Source organism: Myotis lucifugus, unplaced genomic scaffold (genome assembly GCF_000147115.1).
Source record: "Myotis lucifugus unplaced genomic scaffold, Myoluc2.0 scaffold_342, whole genome shotgun sequence".
Taxonomy (NCBI): Eukaryota; Metazoa; Chordata; class Mammalia; order Chiroptera; family Vespertilionidae; genus Myotis; species Myotis lucifugus.
Window position 1 is genome coordinate 318,435 of NW_005871390.1, and position 18,793 is coordinate 337,227.

An 18,793-nucleotide genomic window follows, 5' to 3' on the forward strand; every position below is an offset into this window, starting at 1 on the left:
CCCCATGCCCTGTCTCCTCCCCAGCCTCAAGCTGGAATGTGAGAAGCTGGCCAGTGAGAAGACTGAAATGCAGCGACATTATGTCATGGTGAGGGGTTGGCATGCCAGGTGGGGGGAGTGGGGAGCAGGGCTCGGGTGTGAACCCGGACTCCCTGTGCCGTTCTGGGGTCCATCCCTGCCCTTCTCGGGCTCTCGTTTTCCCTACCTGTAAAGTGGGCTGGTTGGGATTGCAGGCTGTTCCTCCAGGGACCCTCACAAGGGTAAGACAAGGGTGTCCCCTGTTCTCATGGGCATCTCCCAGGGGTCAGCGTCTTTGGGCACCACCACCTGCCCCACCTCCCTGGAGGGAGTGGAGAGGGGCCCTGCTTCCCTCTAGGGCAGCAGTTCTCAACCTGTGGGTCGCGACCTCTTTGGGGGTCGAACCACCCTTTCACAGGGGTCACCTAAGACCATCAGAAAACACATATATAATTACATATTGTTTTTTGTGATTAACCCCTATGCTTTAATTATGTTCAATTTGTAACAATGAAATTGGGGGTCACCACAACATGAGGAACTGTATTAAAGGGTCGCGGCATTAGGAAGGTTGAGAACCACTGCTCTAGGGGGTCCCATGGGTCTGGATGATCTGTGTCCTGCTGTGATCCCCCAGCCTGGGGGCTCCTGGAAGACCCAGAGTCACCCAGCACACCGTGGACATTCCACTGGCTTTTCCTTTGCAGTACTATGAGATGTCCTACGGGCTCAACGTTGAAATGCATAAGCAGGTAACTGTGTTGGGCATAAAGGTGTTCAGCAGGGAGAGTGGGGTCAGGAAGCTGTGGGAGGGATAGCTCCAGGGCAGTCTGGGACAAGGCAGATTCAGGGAACAGGGGTCTTCACCTGAAATCTCTGGGACCAGGGGGCCAGGTTTTAGCCTCAGGGTAGAAAAATGATTCTGAACTTCTGGAGACTTTGTCCAGCCTCTGGAGACATTATCCAGCAGAGATGGGAGTGGTGAGCGGAGCCAGGCATCCCTGTCAGGGAGGGCTCATAGCTGAGGTCGGCAGCAAGCCCGGGAGGCTGTGGATGTGACTTCTGTCTTGGGAGGGGCCAGATGGGCAGTCTCGGAGGTCCCTTTCAGCCTGGAGAATCTGAGGTTTGGAGATGGATCATGAGGGTCTGAGAGAGAGAAAGGGGGAGAGAGAGGTGGGGGAAGAGAGAGAGAGAGAGAGAGAGAGAGAGAGAGAGGCATTGATTTGTTGTTCCACTTATTTATGCATTCATTGGTTGCTTCCTGTATGTTCCCTGATCGGGAACTGAACCCAGAATCGAACCCACAAGTTTGACATATCTAACCAACTGAGTTACTTGGTCTGGGCTTCGTTTGCCGTTTCGAAGGGTCTGAGATGGACTCTAGTGCTCCGAGGTTCTGAGACTGGCCTACACCTACCTCTAAGAGTGATCTCAAGGTTCTGAGTTAGAACCAAAGGTTCTGAAATTGACTTCAGTTGTCCGAGATTAACCCCAAGATTCTGAGCCTGAACTGAGAGTTCTTTGATGGCTTCTAATAGGATGGAGATTCTGAGGCGGATGGAATCTTAGATTCTGTCCGTCAGAATATTAGAGTTACTGGGCGGAGCCTAGTACTGGGTCTTCTGAGTCGGTGGGCTAGGAATGTAGGGTGCTGGGGGTGTCTGCCCTGGCATGCTTTTCCAGGTATGTGTGGGCTCTGCTGGTTCTGGGGTGGGTGGGAGGAAAAGTGTCTTTCTGGAGCATGATGTGGTCCCAGAGGTGTATGAAATAGACCCCCTTATGGGGTGGCAGGCACAGGGTAGGACTCAGGCCTTGGGAACACTCCCACCCCTGACACACAGCACATTAGCACCCCTGTAACCTAGGCAGACGCAAAGCACAGGCTGACTGCATACACCCTTGGATATGCCATAGCCACCCCTTCCCCATCCACAAGGAGTCCCCTCTGTTCAGCCTTAATGAGGCACCCCCAGCCCAGACCTGGTCCCAGATGAATCCTACAAATAAAGCCCCCCTGTTTTCTATCTGCTCTGTATTTCCAACATGAAGTGTGGGTTTCCCCCACACCAACCGATTCTCCAACTTCAACACCAGCGGGACCTCCTGCAGTTCAGCTCCATCCTGACACTCTCTGCCCAGGGTTAGTGCAGACCCCACAGGCTCAGGGCTCAGGCCCCTCTTCAGACACCAATTGCAGGTCTGGGCCACCATTACCAATTGGCTATAAATTGTGTGTGTGTGTGTGGGGGGGGGGGTTCCCACTACTCCTTCCATGGGTTCAATAATTTGCTAAAATGGCTCACAGAACTCAGGAAAGCTCTTACTTACTATTAGGAGTTCATTATAAAGGTTATAACTCAGGAACAGCTGGATGGACAGATGCAGAGGGTAAGGTATGGGGAAAGGGCTAGAAGCTTCCAGGCCCTCCCCAGGGCACCACCCTCACAGCACCTCTGTGTGCTCACTCACCTGAAAGCTCTCTATACCCGGTATTTTAGAGTTTGTTTTTTTTTCTTTTTAAAAACTTCAAAGCTTTTCCTGGCCACTGTGGCTCAGTTGGTTGGAGCATCATCCAGTACACCAAAAGATGGTGGGTTCAATTCCCGGTCAGGGCGCTTATGGGAGGCAACCGATCGATATTTCTCTCACCTCTCTCTCTCTCTCTCTCTCTCTCTCCCCCTCTTTCTCAAATAAAATTTTTTAAAAGCATATCCTTGGGTGAGGAAGAAAAAAAAAATCAGAGTTTTTAATCTGCACATGTTCCAGGTATCCCTGGGTCCCCAACTCAGCCCAACGAGCAATTAGAGACTAGAGGTGCTGGGTCCTCAGGCAGAACACTAAGCTGGGCCCAGGGGTGGGACCCACTCTGCCCAAGGCCAAGAAAGGACAGCAGCTGCCTGACCCTGGAGGAGGAGCCCACTGTCAGTGGGGGCTGAGGGCCAGCAACCCTGAGTGATGGCTCAGAGCCTTGGAGGTCACAGGGAGGGGCCGCCGCCTGCCCCTGAGGGTAGCGGGAAGAGGCAGGCCAGAGAACTGCGCTTGGGCAGACGGCAGCTCCCACCTTGTCCTGCAGAGCGAGGTCCGGAGGGGCCAGCCATACTGCCAAGCGCCTGCGGGGTACATGGCAGAGGCCAGGAGACTGAGGAGCAGGTGAAGCCAACCGGACCCAGAGCGGCGGGAAGAGGAAAAAGGGGGGGTCCTGGGTCTGGTAGTATCACAGCAGGAGCAGGGCAGCAGGCTGCCCGTTTCCAGCCTGCCGGGGCCTGGCTCTGACCCTGAGGGGCAGAGGGGGCAGAGGGGATCCAGCCCATTTGGCTCGTGGAAGTTGAGCACACCAGTTGGGAAGGGAGGTGAAGGCTGCCCAGGGTCTGGGTGTCGTCTCCCAGCAGTTGCCCTTGGTGAATGAGTTGTGCCTATTGCTCCCGGCTGGGAAACTGGGTCCTTTCCCGGGAGCCAGTGGTGCCATGGGGCCAGGCCCTGGCCGTCTGCTTAAAACCACTGAGGCGTTTCAGCAGTAGTGCTAGGGGCTCCTGGGGGAGGGGTGGCCCACGAGCCGCAGAGTTGCTGGGAGGCCCGTGCCAGGCTCTGGCTGTGCGGCCTGACCTGTGTCTCCGGCTGGAGGTCTTGGCTCCCGGGGCCTCCTCTCTGATGCTGTTGGTGGCCGCCATTGCTTCGCTGTGCTGTGCCGGTGTTGGCGTCCCTGACACCTGGGGTGGTGGGTCAGCGCCCTCTGAGGTGTGTGTTGAGACCCAGGCAAGAGCCCACAGCAGAAGGCAGGCAAGCACCCCAACCACTCATCTCATCACCCACCCCTTCAGCCAGGGCATTCAGCCAGGGCAGTGCCCGGCTTGGCCAGCTCCAAAGCAGACCCATGAGCACCTCTGGGCCAGAGGCGCCTGAAAGTACCCACTCCCATGCCGCCTAGAGGCCTCATTCCACGGGCAGGATTGATCAGAGCATTGGCCATTGGTGACTGGCTCAATCCCAGGCTTTCTCCCCACCCTGGAGGTCAGGGGGTGGGGCTAAAAGTTGCAACCCTTTAATAAACTCAGGTGCGGTTGAAAGGGGCTTATTACAGATAACCAAAGATACCCGCTTCCCTCAGAAATCCCAAGGGTTTAGGAGCTCTCTGCCAGGGGCTAGGCACAGAGAGCAAATGCCTACTTGTTCTGTCCCATCACAGTGCCCTGCCCTGAGGGTGGTGCCAGGATCTCTACCCGGCTGCAGCCCCAGAGAGGGACGTGGGTTCAGCCAGGGCTAAGCCTGGGCCTCCCAGTGGAGGCTCCCCCTCCAAGCCCCTCCCAATTGCTTCCTGCCAGGCCGAGATTGTGAAGCGCCTCAGTGGCATCTGTGCTCAGATTGTCCCGTTCCTGACTCAGGAGGTGAGTGGGCCTGTGGCGGCGGGAGGAAGCTGGAAGCCGACGGAGCGGGTGGGCAGGGTTGGATGCCCATGCCCATGCCACAGGCAGTGTTTCTGCAGAGTGGCTTCGGGGTCAGGGCACTGGCTGGGACATGGGCTTCAGGGAAGGAAGGTGGGCTGGCTGAGGGGGAGGGAGGAGTGGGGCTCAAGCCCTGCACCAGGGTCCGAGTTCCGGCTGCGTGCTGTGGCCTTGGGCAAGTTGCTTGTCCTCTCTGTGCCTCTGTGGTGAAGTTTAGAAGAGTGTTGAGGATGATGCTGGGCGCCTAGTGAGCTCCCAATAAAAGTTAGCCCTTACATTACACGCAGTAAAATAAGCCAGACGCAGAAGGACACATACTATGGGATTGCACTCAGAGGCGGTCCCTAGGGGAGTCAAACTCATAGAGACAGAGAGGGAAACAATGGAAGTTGCACCGGCCACACTTCAGGTGTTCAGTGGCTACACGTGGCCAATGGTTTCTGTATCCAACAGCACAGATAGAGAACATTTAATCACCGCACCACAGAAAGTTCTGCACTGCACGCTGAACACTGCACAGCCCCCGGCCACATCATGGATAAGGCTGCACACATCATGCTGAGCGAAGGAAGTCAGACACAAAAGAGAACACAGAGATTGAGACATGAAATGGTTCCACGTGGACCAATTCAGGCAGATTTGGGGAGGCAGCCGTAGGTGGGAACACTATACAGAAAACAAGAGAGTTCTTGTGGGAAGGTGTGGGGAGGGAAGAGAGGCCGGACAGGAGGGCGGGGTGCGTGGGGCCTCCTAGGGGCTGCCAGGGTGTATTTTCCGATCTGGGTGGTTGGTCTGTCGGTGCTGACGTCTACAGTGGTTCTTTACTGAAGGTGATCGGGCCCCAGGGACACTGGGCAATGTTTGGGGACACCGGTGGCTGGCCCTGGAGGGGCTCCTGGCATCGAGTGGGGGGGTCAGGGATGCTGCTCAGTACTCCAGGGCGGCCCCCAGAGAATGGTCCAGCCCCCACGTCAGCAGTGCCAAGGGGAGACCCCACTTTATAAGCTCCGATTTATAATTATTAGTATTCATTGCATTTATATGCTTTGTTTCTTTTTCTCTATTTCATGATTTTTTAAAAAAAAAAGAAGAGAAGAGACAGATAGAGGAGAAATAGCAAATGCCGTGGGTGAGGGTGGGAGAGGAGAGCGGGCCACAGAGGGAATTGCCTGGGCAGATGGGGTTTCCAAGCGGTCAGGGGGTTCTGAGCACCCCTTTTCCATGTCCCCCACCTCCCAGCATCAACAGCAGGTGCTACAGGCCATGGAGCGTGCCAAGCAGGTGACTGTGGGGGAGCTGAACAGCCTCATTGGGGTGAGTCATCCTGGCCCCTGCCCTGTCCTGGGGAGACCCTACCCCAGGTCCCTGCACCAGTAGGTGCTAAAGTTGGGGGTGCTGTGTGGGCAGCTGGTCTTGGTGGACCTTGTCCCCACTCTGCAACCTCTTGGGCCAGGGGTATTACTGGGCACCCGAACACCCCACCTGCCCCTGGCCCACCCCTCCTCCTCTCTAGCAGCAGCAGCTCCAGCCACTGTCCCACCACATCCCCCCTGTGCCCCTCACTCCTCGCCCATCTGGGCTGGTGGGTGGCAGTGCCACGGGGCTGCTGGCCCTGTCCGGAGCACTGGCTGCCCAGGCTCAGCTGGCCGCGGCTACGAAGGAGGACCGGGCAGGTGTGGAGGCTGAGGGGTCCAGAGGTAAGTGGATGGGGCAGGGTAGCATTGGCCAGGGGTTGTGGTGGTTGGGGGGAGGACTGGCAGACCACCCTGCCCAGAGCATCAAACTCATATAAGTGTGAGGGGGCTGCAGGGCCCCTTTACTTCCAACTGACTGTGTGTCCTTGGGCAAGTTACTAAGCCTCTCTGGGCATTTATCCGACTGGTATGTGGAAGGGATAACCCACTCTGCGATGGTGTTGGCAGGAGAAGGGAGAGTCTGAGCTGGGAAGAGGGATTTATACACTGTAGAGGGCTGTGCCGTGTCTGGTACCATGGGAGATGAAACCCTCCTTCTTTTTCCTTCTCTCTCTCTCCTTGGCCCCCAACCCACCAGTGGAGAGAGCTCCGAGCAGGGTAAGTGGAGGGTTATCCGGGGACGTGCCCTCTTATATATCATTTGCTTTGTATTCGTGTGGGGATGCAGGATGGGGGCCCGGGACCCTGATCTGCTTCCTGCCTGGCTCCCCTCTCTGCAGAGTGCATCCCCCTCGCCCCCTGAGAGCGTGGTGGAAGAAGAGCGACCAGGCGGCCTGGGCGGCAACGGGAAGCAGCAAGCTGAGGAAAAAGATCTGTCGGGACCTTATGTGAGTGGGGGCGAGAGGAAGACTGGGGTGGGCATGCGTGGCCTTGACCTGCCCCAAGCCCCACCCCTTGGAGCCTTCCAGAGCCCAGTTCTGCCCATGACTCTCACTCCAGAGCCTTCCATAGCTCCCCATTGCTCACGGAACACTGGCCAATCAGAAGAGACCCTGTGGAGTCAGGCTTAATCCTTTAGTCGCTTAAGTCCCTGTAGCCTCTGAACCATGCACTATTTTCCCGCCTCCTGGCTTCTGCTCTAGCTGTTCCCTACCCCCAGAACCTCTTTCCTTCTGCCTCTCAGGCACAAAAATCACTGTACTCTTCTGCAGGAAGCTGTCCCTGACCCCCTCCCTGGAGGGCTGGGACCTCCTCTCTCATTGTCAGAGCAATTGCTGCTCCTGTAGTTTCAAGCCCTAGTGCCCCAGGGGTCATGTTGAAAGTGAGGCTTGGGACAGCGGCCAGATGGGGGGCATTTGTCCCACCTAGAGGGGCAGCTGTGACTTGGTCCTGGCTGACTACTGAGCCCAGTGTCGGCCACTCTTTCTCAGAGAAGCTTTTAATCTTTTTTTAAAAGAAGCCTTTAATCTTTTTTTTCTTTTTTAATCCTCACCGGAGGATATTTTTCCATTGATTTTTAGAGAAAGTTGAAGAGAGAGGGAAAGACAGAGAGAAATATTGATGTGAGAGAAGCATATCGATTGGTTGCCTCCTGCACCAGGTTGAGTCCCAACCAGGGCCTGGGCCAGGGAGGAGCCTGCAACCGAGGTATGTGCCCTTGACAGGAGTAGAACCCGGGACCCTTTGGTCCGCAGGACAAAGTTCTATCCACTGGGTCAAACCGGCTAGGGCCTAATTTTGTGTTAAAGAAGAAAACTGGACATAAGGAGGTCAAAGAAAACCCACCCGCTGGGCAGATGTGGCCTTCAGGCTGCAACCTTTGGTCTTCCCTTGGTTTCTAGCCAAACCAGAGGTCAGCCCAACGTGTGTTTCTCCGGGGGCCATGGGGAGCCCTATGAGGATATAGAGCAGATGTGGGAACAGGTTTTTGTTTTTTTTTTAATTGATTTTTTACAGAGAGGAAGGGAGAGGGATAGAGAGTTAGAAACATCGATGAGAGAGAAGCATCAATCAGCTGCCTCCTGCACACTCCCTACTGGGGATGTGCCTGCAACCAAGGCACATGCCCTTGACCGGAATCGAACCTGGGACCCTTCAGTCCGCAGGCCGACGCTCTATCCACTGAGCCAAACCGGTTAGGGCGGGAACAGGTTTTAAGAACATCTCTCTGGGGCTGGCTTGGAAGGCTGCTTGGAAGGGCAAGGTTGCAGGCCAGGAGACCGAGGAGGGGATGAGGTCTGTGCTGGGGCCATGGGGATGGGGCACGGATGGATGAGTGAGAAGGAAGTATGGATACTCCTGGTCTCCGGCTCTCCTCCCATTGCACGGAGGAGGAAACGGAGGTCAGGGAGGACTGGGAGTCACTCAGACGTCGTTCTGTTGCACGTAAACAAACGGCAACACCGCAAGGCTTGGGCATTCAGCACTGTCTCCCTCGTCCTTCTCTAGGAGGGACCCACTCCCTTCACCCCCTTACCTCAAACCCTCCCTTGCACTGAGCAAATGCATCTTCGCCTCTGAACCAAGCCAATGGGCTGCTGTAGCCCCAGAATTCCTATCCAACCCAGGGCCTGCTGGATGCATGCTCCCCTTCCCGACTGATGGAAGGGGGTGTGGAGGCAGGGGCCTGGCAGGGTGAGCTCTCTCTCCATGTCCCCCCAGGAGAGCGACGAGGACAAGAGTGATTATAACCTGGTGGTGGATGAGGTGAGTTGAGGTTCTGACTCTTCGACTCCAGGACTCAGAGGCAGGGAACTAGGTCTGGACACAGAGCAAGTGGTGGGTTTTGGAGTTGGGTGTGGGGGGGAATTACTGGTCCCCTCTCTGTGGGATGGCTGGGGCCAAGGGAAGTAGGGGTTACCGGTCACTTCAGGTGGACATCTTCTCCATAGCACAGTGGGGAAACTGAGGCCCAGGGCACCCTGGAGATGGACTGCAGAAGTGGCTTCGAGCACTGGCTCACTGTGTGACTTTGGAGGGGTGTTGCCCCTTTCCTGGCTGCTTCTTTCCCCATCTGTCCAGTGGGGAAAACAAAACCAAGCCTTTATAAGTCCTTGCTGTTTGTGCTTCTAGAGTAGGTCCCAACATTAAACCCTTTTACAGATGAGTAAACTGAGGCACAGGGAGGTTTCACAATCCTCCCAAGGTGGGTTGCAGGTGCCCTGTCTAGAGGTTGGGGTTGGGCTCAGGAGGGATAAAGAGAGAGGCTCTCTTTCTCACCCACTCAACATCACCTCAAACTTAGGACCAACCCTCTGAGCCCCCCAGCCCAACTACCACCCCTTGTGGAAAGGCGCCCATCTGCGTCCCTGCCCGTCGGGACCTTGTGGAAAGCCCAGCCTCCTTGGCCTCCAGCCTCAGCTCACCGCTCCCCAGAACCAAGGAGCTCGTTCTGGTAAGAAGTAGGGGAGGCCTTGAAACTCACTTTTTCATCCTGAGGGCCTGGAAACAGATACTATGCATTTGACACGAGGAGAGGAAAAATTGGCCAGACTGGTGTGTCCAGCATCCCCCTCCAGATTATTTGGCCACCTTCCTAAAACCCCCTCTACCCTATTTAGGTAATTTTTTTCAAGTGGACTCATTCTGTTGCACCTAAATAAACATTAAAAGGCAACGTTGTAAGTAAACTTTGTAAATACATATTAAGAGGCAACTCACCATCTTATGGGGAAGTCAGGTATCGCTTGCAATAAATAGGAAATGCTCTGAAAATAAACAGTGAGACTGTAGGATGGACCAGCCACAAGGCAGACTTCAGCCCTGCGAGTGGTAAGGCCTTTGAGAGGCGATGAAGACACACCAGCCCCAACCTGAAATGCTGTCCCCACCGGGAACCAGGACCCACATCCACAACTTTCTCCTTGCCTCTCCCAGGTTTAATGCCAGTATAGGACCGCCTAAGATTACATACACCCCGGGGGGAATTTTTAAAAACATTTTTATTGACTGATGAGAGAGAGAGAGAGAAATAGCAATTTGTTGTTCCACTTATTTAGGCATTCACTGGTTGATTTGTGTATGTGCCCTGGCCAGGGATCGAACCTGCCACCTTGGTGTCTCGGGAAGCTGCTCTCACCAACTGAGCTACCCCACCAGGCACCCCCAAGGAATTCTTAATTCAGCTCTATTTGTCCCTCTCCCTCCCCCAGGTCTCCCCTAGACCCTTGCCCTGAACTTACTTGGGAGATTGCTTCAGTTTCTAGGCTTACCCTCCCAGCAGGTTGCTATGGCAACCGTCAAGGTTAGGGCTCACTTTGCTTCTCAAGAGACCAGAGAGGGGGAGGAGCAGCTCTGTTCTAATGGAGAGGCCCCGTCACCATGCTGTCCCCGTCCACTCCCTCTCGTGGGTGTGTACGTGTGACAACACATGTCATTGTGTGATGGGAAGATAAGATGTAAGGGACACAAGACAAAGCTGTGAATCAGTCTCTTAAAAGGCGAGGTTGGTCATGGCAGGCAGGAGAGACACCCGCGTGCTCCCGTGTGGAGGTCCGGCCTCCCTCTTCTCCCGCGTTCCTGTGGAAGGAACAGCTGTGAGGAGTACCCCCTCCCCATGGGGAGAAGGAAAGCCCACCAGCACCGGGTGCTGTTCCTTTGCTGGGAGAATGCTGTGTGGTCTCCAGTGTCTCGGGCCCCTCCCAGAATTTCCCATTCCTTGTCCCCGACAGCCTCCAATTTTGACTCTCCCCCCGCTTCCTCTGGGTGTGACCTTGCTTGAGGGCCCACCTTGCACCATTCTGTCTACATGGTGTTCCTGACTGTGTATCCACACTGCATACCTTACCATATGCATGCTTGGTTCTCACCATGCATGTGCGTGTTGGTTCCCATTGCCATGCATGTGCGTGCGTGTGCCCAGGTACCCACCTGGCATTCCAATGTGTGCAGACACTCACGTGTCCCCTAGGGGATCAGCTGTGGGCCCCCTCTCCTGGTGAGTACTTGTCTGAAAGTGTCTGCAACTGCAGAGCTGCACTGCCGTGTGTGGTCGCTTCCCATGAGCCCTGGCCTACCAGGTCCACCTGTTCCTTCTTCTCATCCATCTCTGACCCGATCCTTGGCCTGCAAGGTGCCAGGTGCCTGGCGGTGTTCTGTCCTGCCTTTTCTCCCCAGAATGACCTTCCTGCCAGCACCCCTGCCTCCAAGTCCTGCGACTCCTCCCCGCCCCAGGATGCGTCCACACCCGGGCCCAGCTCGGCCAGTCACCTCCGCCAGCTCGCTGCCAAGCCAACGCCTTCCACGGACAGCATTGGTGAGCGCCCACTGGTGCCTGCCAGAGCGGGTCTCCTCGCTGGGAGGGAGGTTCTAGAAAGTGGTAGGGGGTGAGGGAGGCAGGAGATTGGATGCCAGCCCTAGCATGGCCTCGATCCTTTTCATGACTCTGAGTTGGATGCTGCCTCGCTCTGGGCCTTGGTTTTCTCGCTGTCTTCGTTTGAAAGGTGGGCAAACTGAGGCCCAGACGTACTCAGGGGCTTCAGCCTGGTGCACTGGAAAGACAAGCTTTAGAGTCAGAAAGGCTTGGGTTTGAGGCCAGCCTTGGACACTTGCCAGCTGGGTGACCTTGGGGAACGGACCCAAGCTCTCTGAGCCTCAGTTCCCCGTTAGTAATATGGGGATGACGGTGCTCTTCTTTTAGGCCTGTGCTGGTTTCGGGGTCCCAAAAAGAAAACTTGCCCTCAAGGAGCTCCCAGATGGTGGCAAGGAGACCCAGACCCCAAAACTCCCAGCCCTGTGTGATACACCTGGGGTAGAAGGAGAGACCCAAAGTCGGAGGCTAGGGTGGACTGGAGAGGCGCAGGGATGTTCCTGAAATGTTGTTAAACATGACGTCTAGGTTTTGAGGGATGAGTAGAAGTTCAGAAACTGAAGAAGGAAAGGGAAAGGCATGTCAGCCAGAGGGAACCGCATTTGTAAATGCCTGGAGATACGACAGGGTGTGGTGAATGCTGGAACAGAGCACAGGAGCCCTGAACGGCAGGTTACAGTGCTGGCGCCCTGACCCCAAGCGAGTGGGGGACAGGATCTGGGTCCAGGGTGTCTGAAGACCTGTCTTTGTCTCTTCTCACTCAGCCCTGAGGAGCCCTCTGGCCCTGCCCAGTCCCTTCACCGCGTCCTTCAGCCTGGGCTCCCACAGTGCGCTTAATGGGGACCTCTCTGTGCCCGGCTCCTACGTCAGCCTCCACCTGTCCCCCCAAGTCAGTAGCTCTATGGTATATGGACGCTCCCCCATGGTGAGTCCCCAGTGTGGGAGACGTCAGCAGGGACCAAAAGCTGGAGGCTGGGAGGGAAAACCAGTTATACAACGAAAAACAGGAGTTGGGGAAAGGGAAGGGAGCCCTGACCTGACAAGTACGTGTAGAAAGCTAATCTGAGGGTCTCAGTAGTTCCACAAGCTTAATACAAATCAGCACACGTGACTGGAAAAGCAGCACACGTGACTGGAAAAGAGGAATGGAGAGCCCCAGCCATGAAAGGGGAGGGTCCCGTTCCACCTCCTGGCAGATGCTGTCAGTTGTTGGCCTTGATTTTTAAAAAAATATATTTTTATTGATTTTAGTGAGGAAGGGAGAAGGAGAGAGAGATAGAAACATCGATGAGAGAGAAACATCATCAGGAGGCAGCACCCCCAACAGGGGCTCGGCCCCACAACCTGGGTATGTGCCCCAACCAGAAATTGAACCAGTGGCCTCTTGGTTCCTGGCTCGATGCTCAACCGCTGAGCTCCACCAGCTGGGCTGAGCCTGGATATTTAAGGGCCAGTGACAATTCTGGCAGCTTGCAGAGGAAGGACTAGCCTGGGGAGTGAACTGGAAGTGAGTTTCCAGGAGGAGGAGTTGAAGAAATGAGACATGAGACTCCTGAGCTGCAGTGGAGGGAGCAGACAGGGTCTGCATGGCCCCAGAGGCAGTACTGGGACAGATGACTGGGGAGTGAGCCCTCCCCAAGGGGATCAAGGTGCCTCCAGAGGCAACAGAATGCCTTTCACTGTAGATACCCAGGCCAGAGGCTGGGTGGGCACTTGCAAGAGATGCCATAGAAAAGGAATCAGTGCCTAGCCGGTGTGGCTCAGTGGTTGAGTTTTGACCAATGAATCAGGAGATCAGGGTTCGATTCCCAGTCTGGGCACATGCCTGGATTGCAGGCTTGATCCCCTGTGCGGGGTGTGCAGGAGGCAGCCAATCAATGATTCTTTCTCATTGATGTTTCTATCTCTCTCCTCCCTTCCTCTCTGAAATCAATAAAAAACATATTAAAAAAGAAAAGGAGTCAGCAAATGTTTTCTGTAAGGGGCCAGACAGTAAATATTTTTGGCTTTGCAGACCAGTTGGTCTCTGTCACAACTATCCAACTCTGCCTTTATATAGCTCAGAAGCCACCGTAGACAAAATATAAATGAACGAATGTGGCTGTCTGCCAATAAAACTTTCATTTACAAAAACAAGCAGGGGGCTGTCGTTTGCAGACTCCTGTTCTGAGCACTGGATGGAAGATTCTTTGGGTTCCTTACAATTCTGGGGCTCTAGGATTCCCTGGACAGAGATCTTGGGGTTCCCTCATGTGAAAGCCTCCGCTCTGCCATCTGTAGTATGGGAGAGGAGAGGGCCTCTATGCTTTCTTGGGGAGGGGCTAAGAAACACATTGGGGTCCTCTGATACACAGGGGCTAGAGTAGGGAGGGTCTGGGAGAGGGCACATGCGAGTTTGAGTCACCTACCCTGTGACACCCCCTTTGGCATTTTGACAGATGGCTTTTGAATCTCATCCACATCTCCGGGGGTCATCCATCTCTTCCTCCCTGCCCAGCATCTCTGGGGGAAAGCCGTGAGTACAGGGGGGGCTCCCTCCAAGGGCATTTCATGGTGGGGTGGGGTGTCTTGATGCCCCTGCAGAAAGTCTCTTCTGTAAGATAATGGGAGCTCCCTTCTCCCTTCTTTCTTCTCTCTGGAGAGAGGCAGGTAACCAGGAAAGTGTAGACCAGTGGTTCTCAACAGGGGTACATTTTGCTCCCCTGTTTCAGAACATTCGATGCTATCTGGTGATGTGTTTGGTTATCACAGCCAAATGCTCCCAGCCTCTGGTGGGCGGGGTGGGGATGCTGCTTGATACCCACAGCGCCCATGACGGCCCCCACAGAGAAGGACCTGGCACCAAGTATCCATAGACCTTCCTGTCATGGGAACGTTCTATACCTGCTGCTGTCCACTCTGATCGCCATCAGCTTCCTGTGGCTTTTGAGCGCTTGAAATGTGGTCAGTGCGTCCAGGGAACTGAAATTTTAAATTTACTTGCATTTAACTTACCACATGTGGCTGGTGGCCACTGCTGGACAGCATTCTCTGGAACTCAAGGCCTCTTTGTGGACAAACATTTACTAAGTGTTTGTTGACCATGCACCAGGCCACCACCTGGAGCCCTTTCTCCCTTTTGTACCACACCGACCTTCTCACATCCCCTTTGGTCCTGTGGTTCCCTTGCCTAAATGAGGCGGGGGCGGGGCAGCAGGCAAGCAGAGGCACCGTGCTGCCTTCTGGGGAGAGGGTGCGGGGAGAGGGTGGGGAGGTCTCCCCCATGCCCTCTGGGGCGCGCATCATGCCCATCTTCTGTCCAGGGCCTACTCCTTCCACGTGTCTGCGGATGGGCAGATGCAACCAGTGCCCTTCCCATCCGATGCGCTAGTGGGTGCAGGCATCCCACGGCACGCGCGGCAGCTGCACACACTGGCGCACGGCGAGGTGGTCTGCGCGGTCACCATCAGCGGCTCCACGCAGCACGTGTACACGGGAGGCAAGGGCTGCGTGAAGGTGTGGGATGTGGGCCAGCCTGGCGCCAAGACACCAGTGGCCCAGCTGGACTGCCTGGTGAGGCGGGGCGGGGCTTGCGGCCAAAGGCCAACAGTATGGGGTTTATATACCAAGGAAGTGGGGGGGGCTCTTACAGGCCAAGCAGGGGCAGGAATGATCAGTCAATGGGGTGGAGTTTATAGGCAAATCAGGGGCGGGGCTTCTAGGCCAATGAGGTGGAGCTTATAGGCCAATAGGTAGAACTTAGGCCTATCAGGGGCGGGGCTTGAAGTACAATGGGGCGGGGCTTAAGAACATCACGTTCATAACTGCTAGGAATTCTGTGGGGTTGGAGCTTCTAGCCCAATGGGTGGGGCTTACAAGCCAACCTGGGGCAGGACTTTCAAGCTAACCAGAGGTGGGGTCCAGCTTCTTCAGCTGGGCTCTTGGAGGCCAGGGGGCAAGCGGGGGGGCGGGGGGGGGGTCAACCCCACGCCCTTGTTTCTCTCTCCTCCAGAACCGGGACAATTACATTCGTTCCTGTAAGCTACTGCCGGATGGCCGGAGCCTTATCGTGGGCGGTGAGGCCAGTACTCTGTCCATTTGGGACCTGGCAGCGCCCACCCCCCGCATCAAGGCCGAGCTGACCTCCTCAGCCCCCGCCTGCTACGCCCTGGCGGTCAGCCCCGACGCCAAGGTCTGCTTTTCCTGCTGCAGCGATGGCAACATCGTGGTGTGGGACCTGCAGAACCAGACCATGGTCAGGTGGGTGGGGGGTGCCGTGAGACCTTGGGCCAGCCCCCGCCTCCTTTCCTTTCGCGCTGTGGGGGCAGAGGCATGGCCTTGGAGCAGCACCAGCTCCAGGATGGATGCCCGGGCCCTTCTCCCTCCAGGCAGTTCCAGGGCCACACGGACGGTGCCAGCTGTATTGACATTTCTGACTATGGCACTCGGCTCTGGACGGGCGGCCTGGACAACACCGTGCGTTGCTGGGACCTGCGGGAGGGCCGCCAGCTGCAGCAGCATGACTTCAGCTCCCAGGTGCCGAAGGGGCCCAGTGGGAGGGAGTAGACGCTCCAGGAATCTGGCCCCTTTTCCTCTCCCCAAGGCACCCACTTCCAGATTCGGAGCAGAACCAAATGCCTGCTACCTGTGTCCATCTTTCTTGTCCTTCAGATACAGGCTTTCCCCTTTATTTTATTTTTCATCTTAATATATTTTTATTGACTTCAGAGAGGAAGGGAGAGGGAGAGAGAGATAGAAACATTAATGACAAGAGAGAATCATCGATCGGCTGCCTCCTGCACACCCCCCATTGGGGGTCGAGCCAGCAATCCGGGCATGTGCCGCTGACTGGAATTGAACCCTGGGACCCTTCAGTCCCAGGCCGACACTCTATCCACTGAGCCAAACCAGCAAGGGCAAGGCTTTCCCCTTTATTCTCCAAGACAGACACAGAGAACCACAAAGGAGCTGATTTATACTATACTGCAGGGCTGCTAAGACCCTCAGATCATTTTCCCAGATGCTCTGGCCAAGCCATTCCCCCATTCCTTTGTCTCTCCTTGTATGACTGGTTTCTCCACCCAGCCTTCAACCTCTGACCTTATTGAGAGCTTCTGACCACCCCCACCTCAGGACTCTTGGGGGAGAGGTAGAGGTTGACATAGGAGCAGGGCACAGAGAGGTCGCTGTTGAGGGCCCTGTGGGAATCCAGGCTGAACGATGTGGTGAAGGAGCTGGACAGAATCAGGGGGCTTCTCAGGGCTGAGCAGAGTCCATTAAAGACAGGCCTTCAGGTACCCTGGCCCCAAAGCCTGTCTCCCACCGCTCAGGGGACAGTCCTTTAAGGCTTCCATTCTCTCGTCTCAAACACACCATGTCCTGGGACACTCTAGTCCTCCTTACTTATTGCTCCCTCTGACTGACATGCCTTCCCCTTCCTCTCTCCAATTGGTAAACTCCTACTCATCCTTCAAACCCCATCAAATTTGCCCCCCTCCTTGAAGCCCCCAACTCTTTATGTTCCCCAACCTTTTCTGTTCTACCTTCCTTTTAGCTCGAGTGTTTTCTTGGCAGGGAAATGAGGGGTGCAGGTGGATAGTTGTCCATCCTCTATCTCCAAAACTTAGATGAGTTACATACACATCAGGGGATTCCATGGTGAGTGTCTCCTATCCCACGTGGGCACCTGTCTCTATGCAGGAACATTCTATCTGGCCAGAAGAGAACATGTGAGAACTTCCAGTCTTCTCTCTATATATTTATGGTTCTTTCCAAACATGTCTTACTTGTAAGACTTTGTGAGATTTAGGATGGAGCAGGGCCTAACTCCTCTCTGTGCCTCGTGTGGGGTGGGGCACAGAATGATGAGGCCACCAAGTCCTTTCAAATCAAAATAAAAGGAGGTGTTGGCAGTAGGGAAAGTTCCAAGCTGCGAGTCGGAAGGCCTGGCCCTTCACAGACTTGCTGGACTTGCTTCGTGACTTTGAGCCAGACTTGGCCTCAGCTTCCCTTCCGCCATCTGCTCGAGGGGAGCGACTGTCCTCGCCTGGCTTCACCCACCCTCCCGCCCAGAGCTGTTGTGCGTTCAAAGCAGATAATGGATGTGAGGCCCCGGGGTTCCGTGTAATGCTGATTAATATTAATGATTTGACATGCAGTTGCCTGCTGCTGCTAGGCCCTGGGCCAGCTGCACTCCATGCAGGGGCCTCAGTGGGAGAGCGTTGGACTTTCCCCCTCCCCCACCCCTTCTTCTGGGCACCTCCCACTGTCCCCAGGGGTTTTGACCCTACCTCTTCCCTCTTCCCTCCCAGATTTTTTCCTTGGGCCACTGCCCCAACCAAGACTGGCTGGCCGTCGGCATGGAGAGCAGCAATGTGGAGATCTTGCACGTCCGCAAGCCAGAGAAATACCAGCTGCACCTTCATGAGAGCTGTGTGCTGTCCCTGAAATTTGCCTCCTGCGGTGTGTCTGTCTGGGGCTTGGGGGGGACTCCAGGGCATTGGGACAGGGTTGCCAAAACACAAAATAACACCTCCCCACACACCAAAAACAGTTAAATTTGAATCTTAAACAACAAATAATGTGTTACAATAAGTATGTCCCAAATAATGCACGGGACATACTCATAATAAAAAGCAGTTAATGCATCCCAAATATTGCATAGGATTTACTTACGCTAACAATTTGTTGTTGTTGTTTTTTAGTATAAGTATGTCCTAAGTATTGCATGGGACACACATATACTAAAAAAAAGAAAAAGAAAAAAAATGAAATCATTGGGACACCTCTGCACTACAGATAATTTGTGGTTCATCACGATTCAGATGTCCCTGGGCACGGTGTATTTTATCTGGCCAGCCCTCTCCTGGGGGCACCCCTTCTTGAAAATCAGATGGAGGCCTGGGGCCCTGGGGCCTTGACTTTACCATCTGGAAAATGGAAGGATCAAGCCTCAGTTCCCTAAGGGGGCTTGTGTCCCCCTAATGGGAGAGGCCAGGCCCACCGCTGCCAGCAGTCCACAGCCCCAGGCTTCTTCAGTCCCTCCCTCCTCCAACCCCCCCCCCCCTCTTCCCCCAGGGCGGTGGTTCGTGAGCACAGGGAAGGACAACCTGCTCAATGCCTGGAGGACGCCATATGGTGCCAGCATTTTCCAGGTACGTGGGGGCCGTCTGGAGCCCAGCCCCTGGCAGGATGCCATGTGCCCAGGGCCCCGGGGTGGCTGCACTGGCGGTGAAACAGCTCTCCTGGGTCCTCCGTCTCCCCTGCAGACGGCTGCTAACGCTGGGTCCGCAAACGGCAGCCCACGGGCTACATTGCTGCCCAGCCTGTTTCCCTTTTCATTATGGTAAAATATGACAAAGTGTGCCATCTTAACCATTTTTAAGTGCACACTCCAGTGGCATTAAGTATATTCACAGTTGTGCCACCATCACCACCATCCACCTCCAGAACTTTCTCATCTTCCCAAACTGACATTCTATGCCCATTAAACACTAACACCTTCTTCCACTCCCCCATTCTCCCTCCCCTCCCCCCAAACCCCCCTCTCCGCCCCCCCCCCCCCCCCAGCCACAAATTAAACCTGGGAGGCCCAAGAATCCAGACTCCTTTAAGGACCCTCTGGGAGTGAGGCA

General features: G+C 55.2%; 1 protein-coding gene and 1 pseudogene across 2 annotated transcripts in view; one reads left to right on the plus strand and one right to left on the minus strand.

The window, feature by feature from the left end:
* The first annotated feature begins 24 nt into the window (after positions 1–24).
* Positions 25–18,793, plus strand: part of TLE2 (transducin like enhancer of split 2) — a 20,296-nt gene continuing 1,527 nt past the window's right edge. Inside the window, exons 1-17 of one of the 2 annotated variants that reach the window (XM_023764656.1) lie at positions 25–88; positions 726–770; positions 4,338–4,400; positions 5,697–5,771; positions 5,971–6,154; positions 6,510–6,529; positions 6,652–6,759; positions 8,534–8,578; positions 9,117–9,266; positions 10,988–11,126; positions 11,945–12,105; positions 13,619–13,695; positions 14,483–14,732; positions 15,172–15,419; positions 15,548–15,695; positions 17,471–17,621; positions 18,237–18,313. In XM_023764656.1, the coding sequence (XP_023620424.1) occupies positions 68–88; positions 726–770; positions 4,338–4,400; positions 5,697–5,771; positions 5,971–6,154; positions 6,510–6,529; positions 6,652–6,759; positions 8,534–8,578; positions 9,117–9,266; positions 10,988–11,126; positions 11,945–12,105; positions 13,619–13,695; positions 14,483–14,732; positions 15,172–15,419; positions 15,548–15,695; positions 17,471–17,621; positions 18,237–18,313 (1,962 nt within the window). In that variant the 5' untranslated portion in view covers positions 25–67. The remainder of the gene's footprint in view (positions 89–725; positions 771–4,337; positions 4,401–5,696; positions 5,772–5,970; positions 6,155–6,509; positions 6,530–6,651; positions 6,760–8,533; positions 8,579–9,116; positions 9,267–10,987; positions 11,127–11,944; positions 12,106–13,618; positions 13,696–14,482; positions 14,733–15,171; positions 15,420–15,547; positions 15,696–17,470; positions 17,622–18,236; positions 18,314–18,793) is intronic. The other variant, XM_023764657.1, reaches the window with a different exon arrangement.
* On the minus strand, positions 2,941–3,891 carry LOC102435995 (annotated as a pseudogene).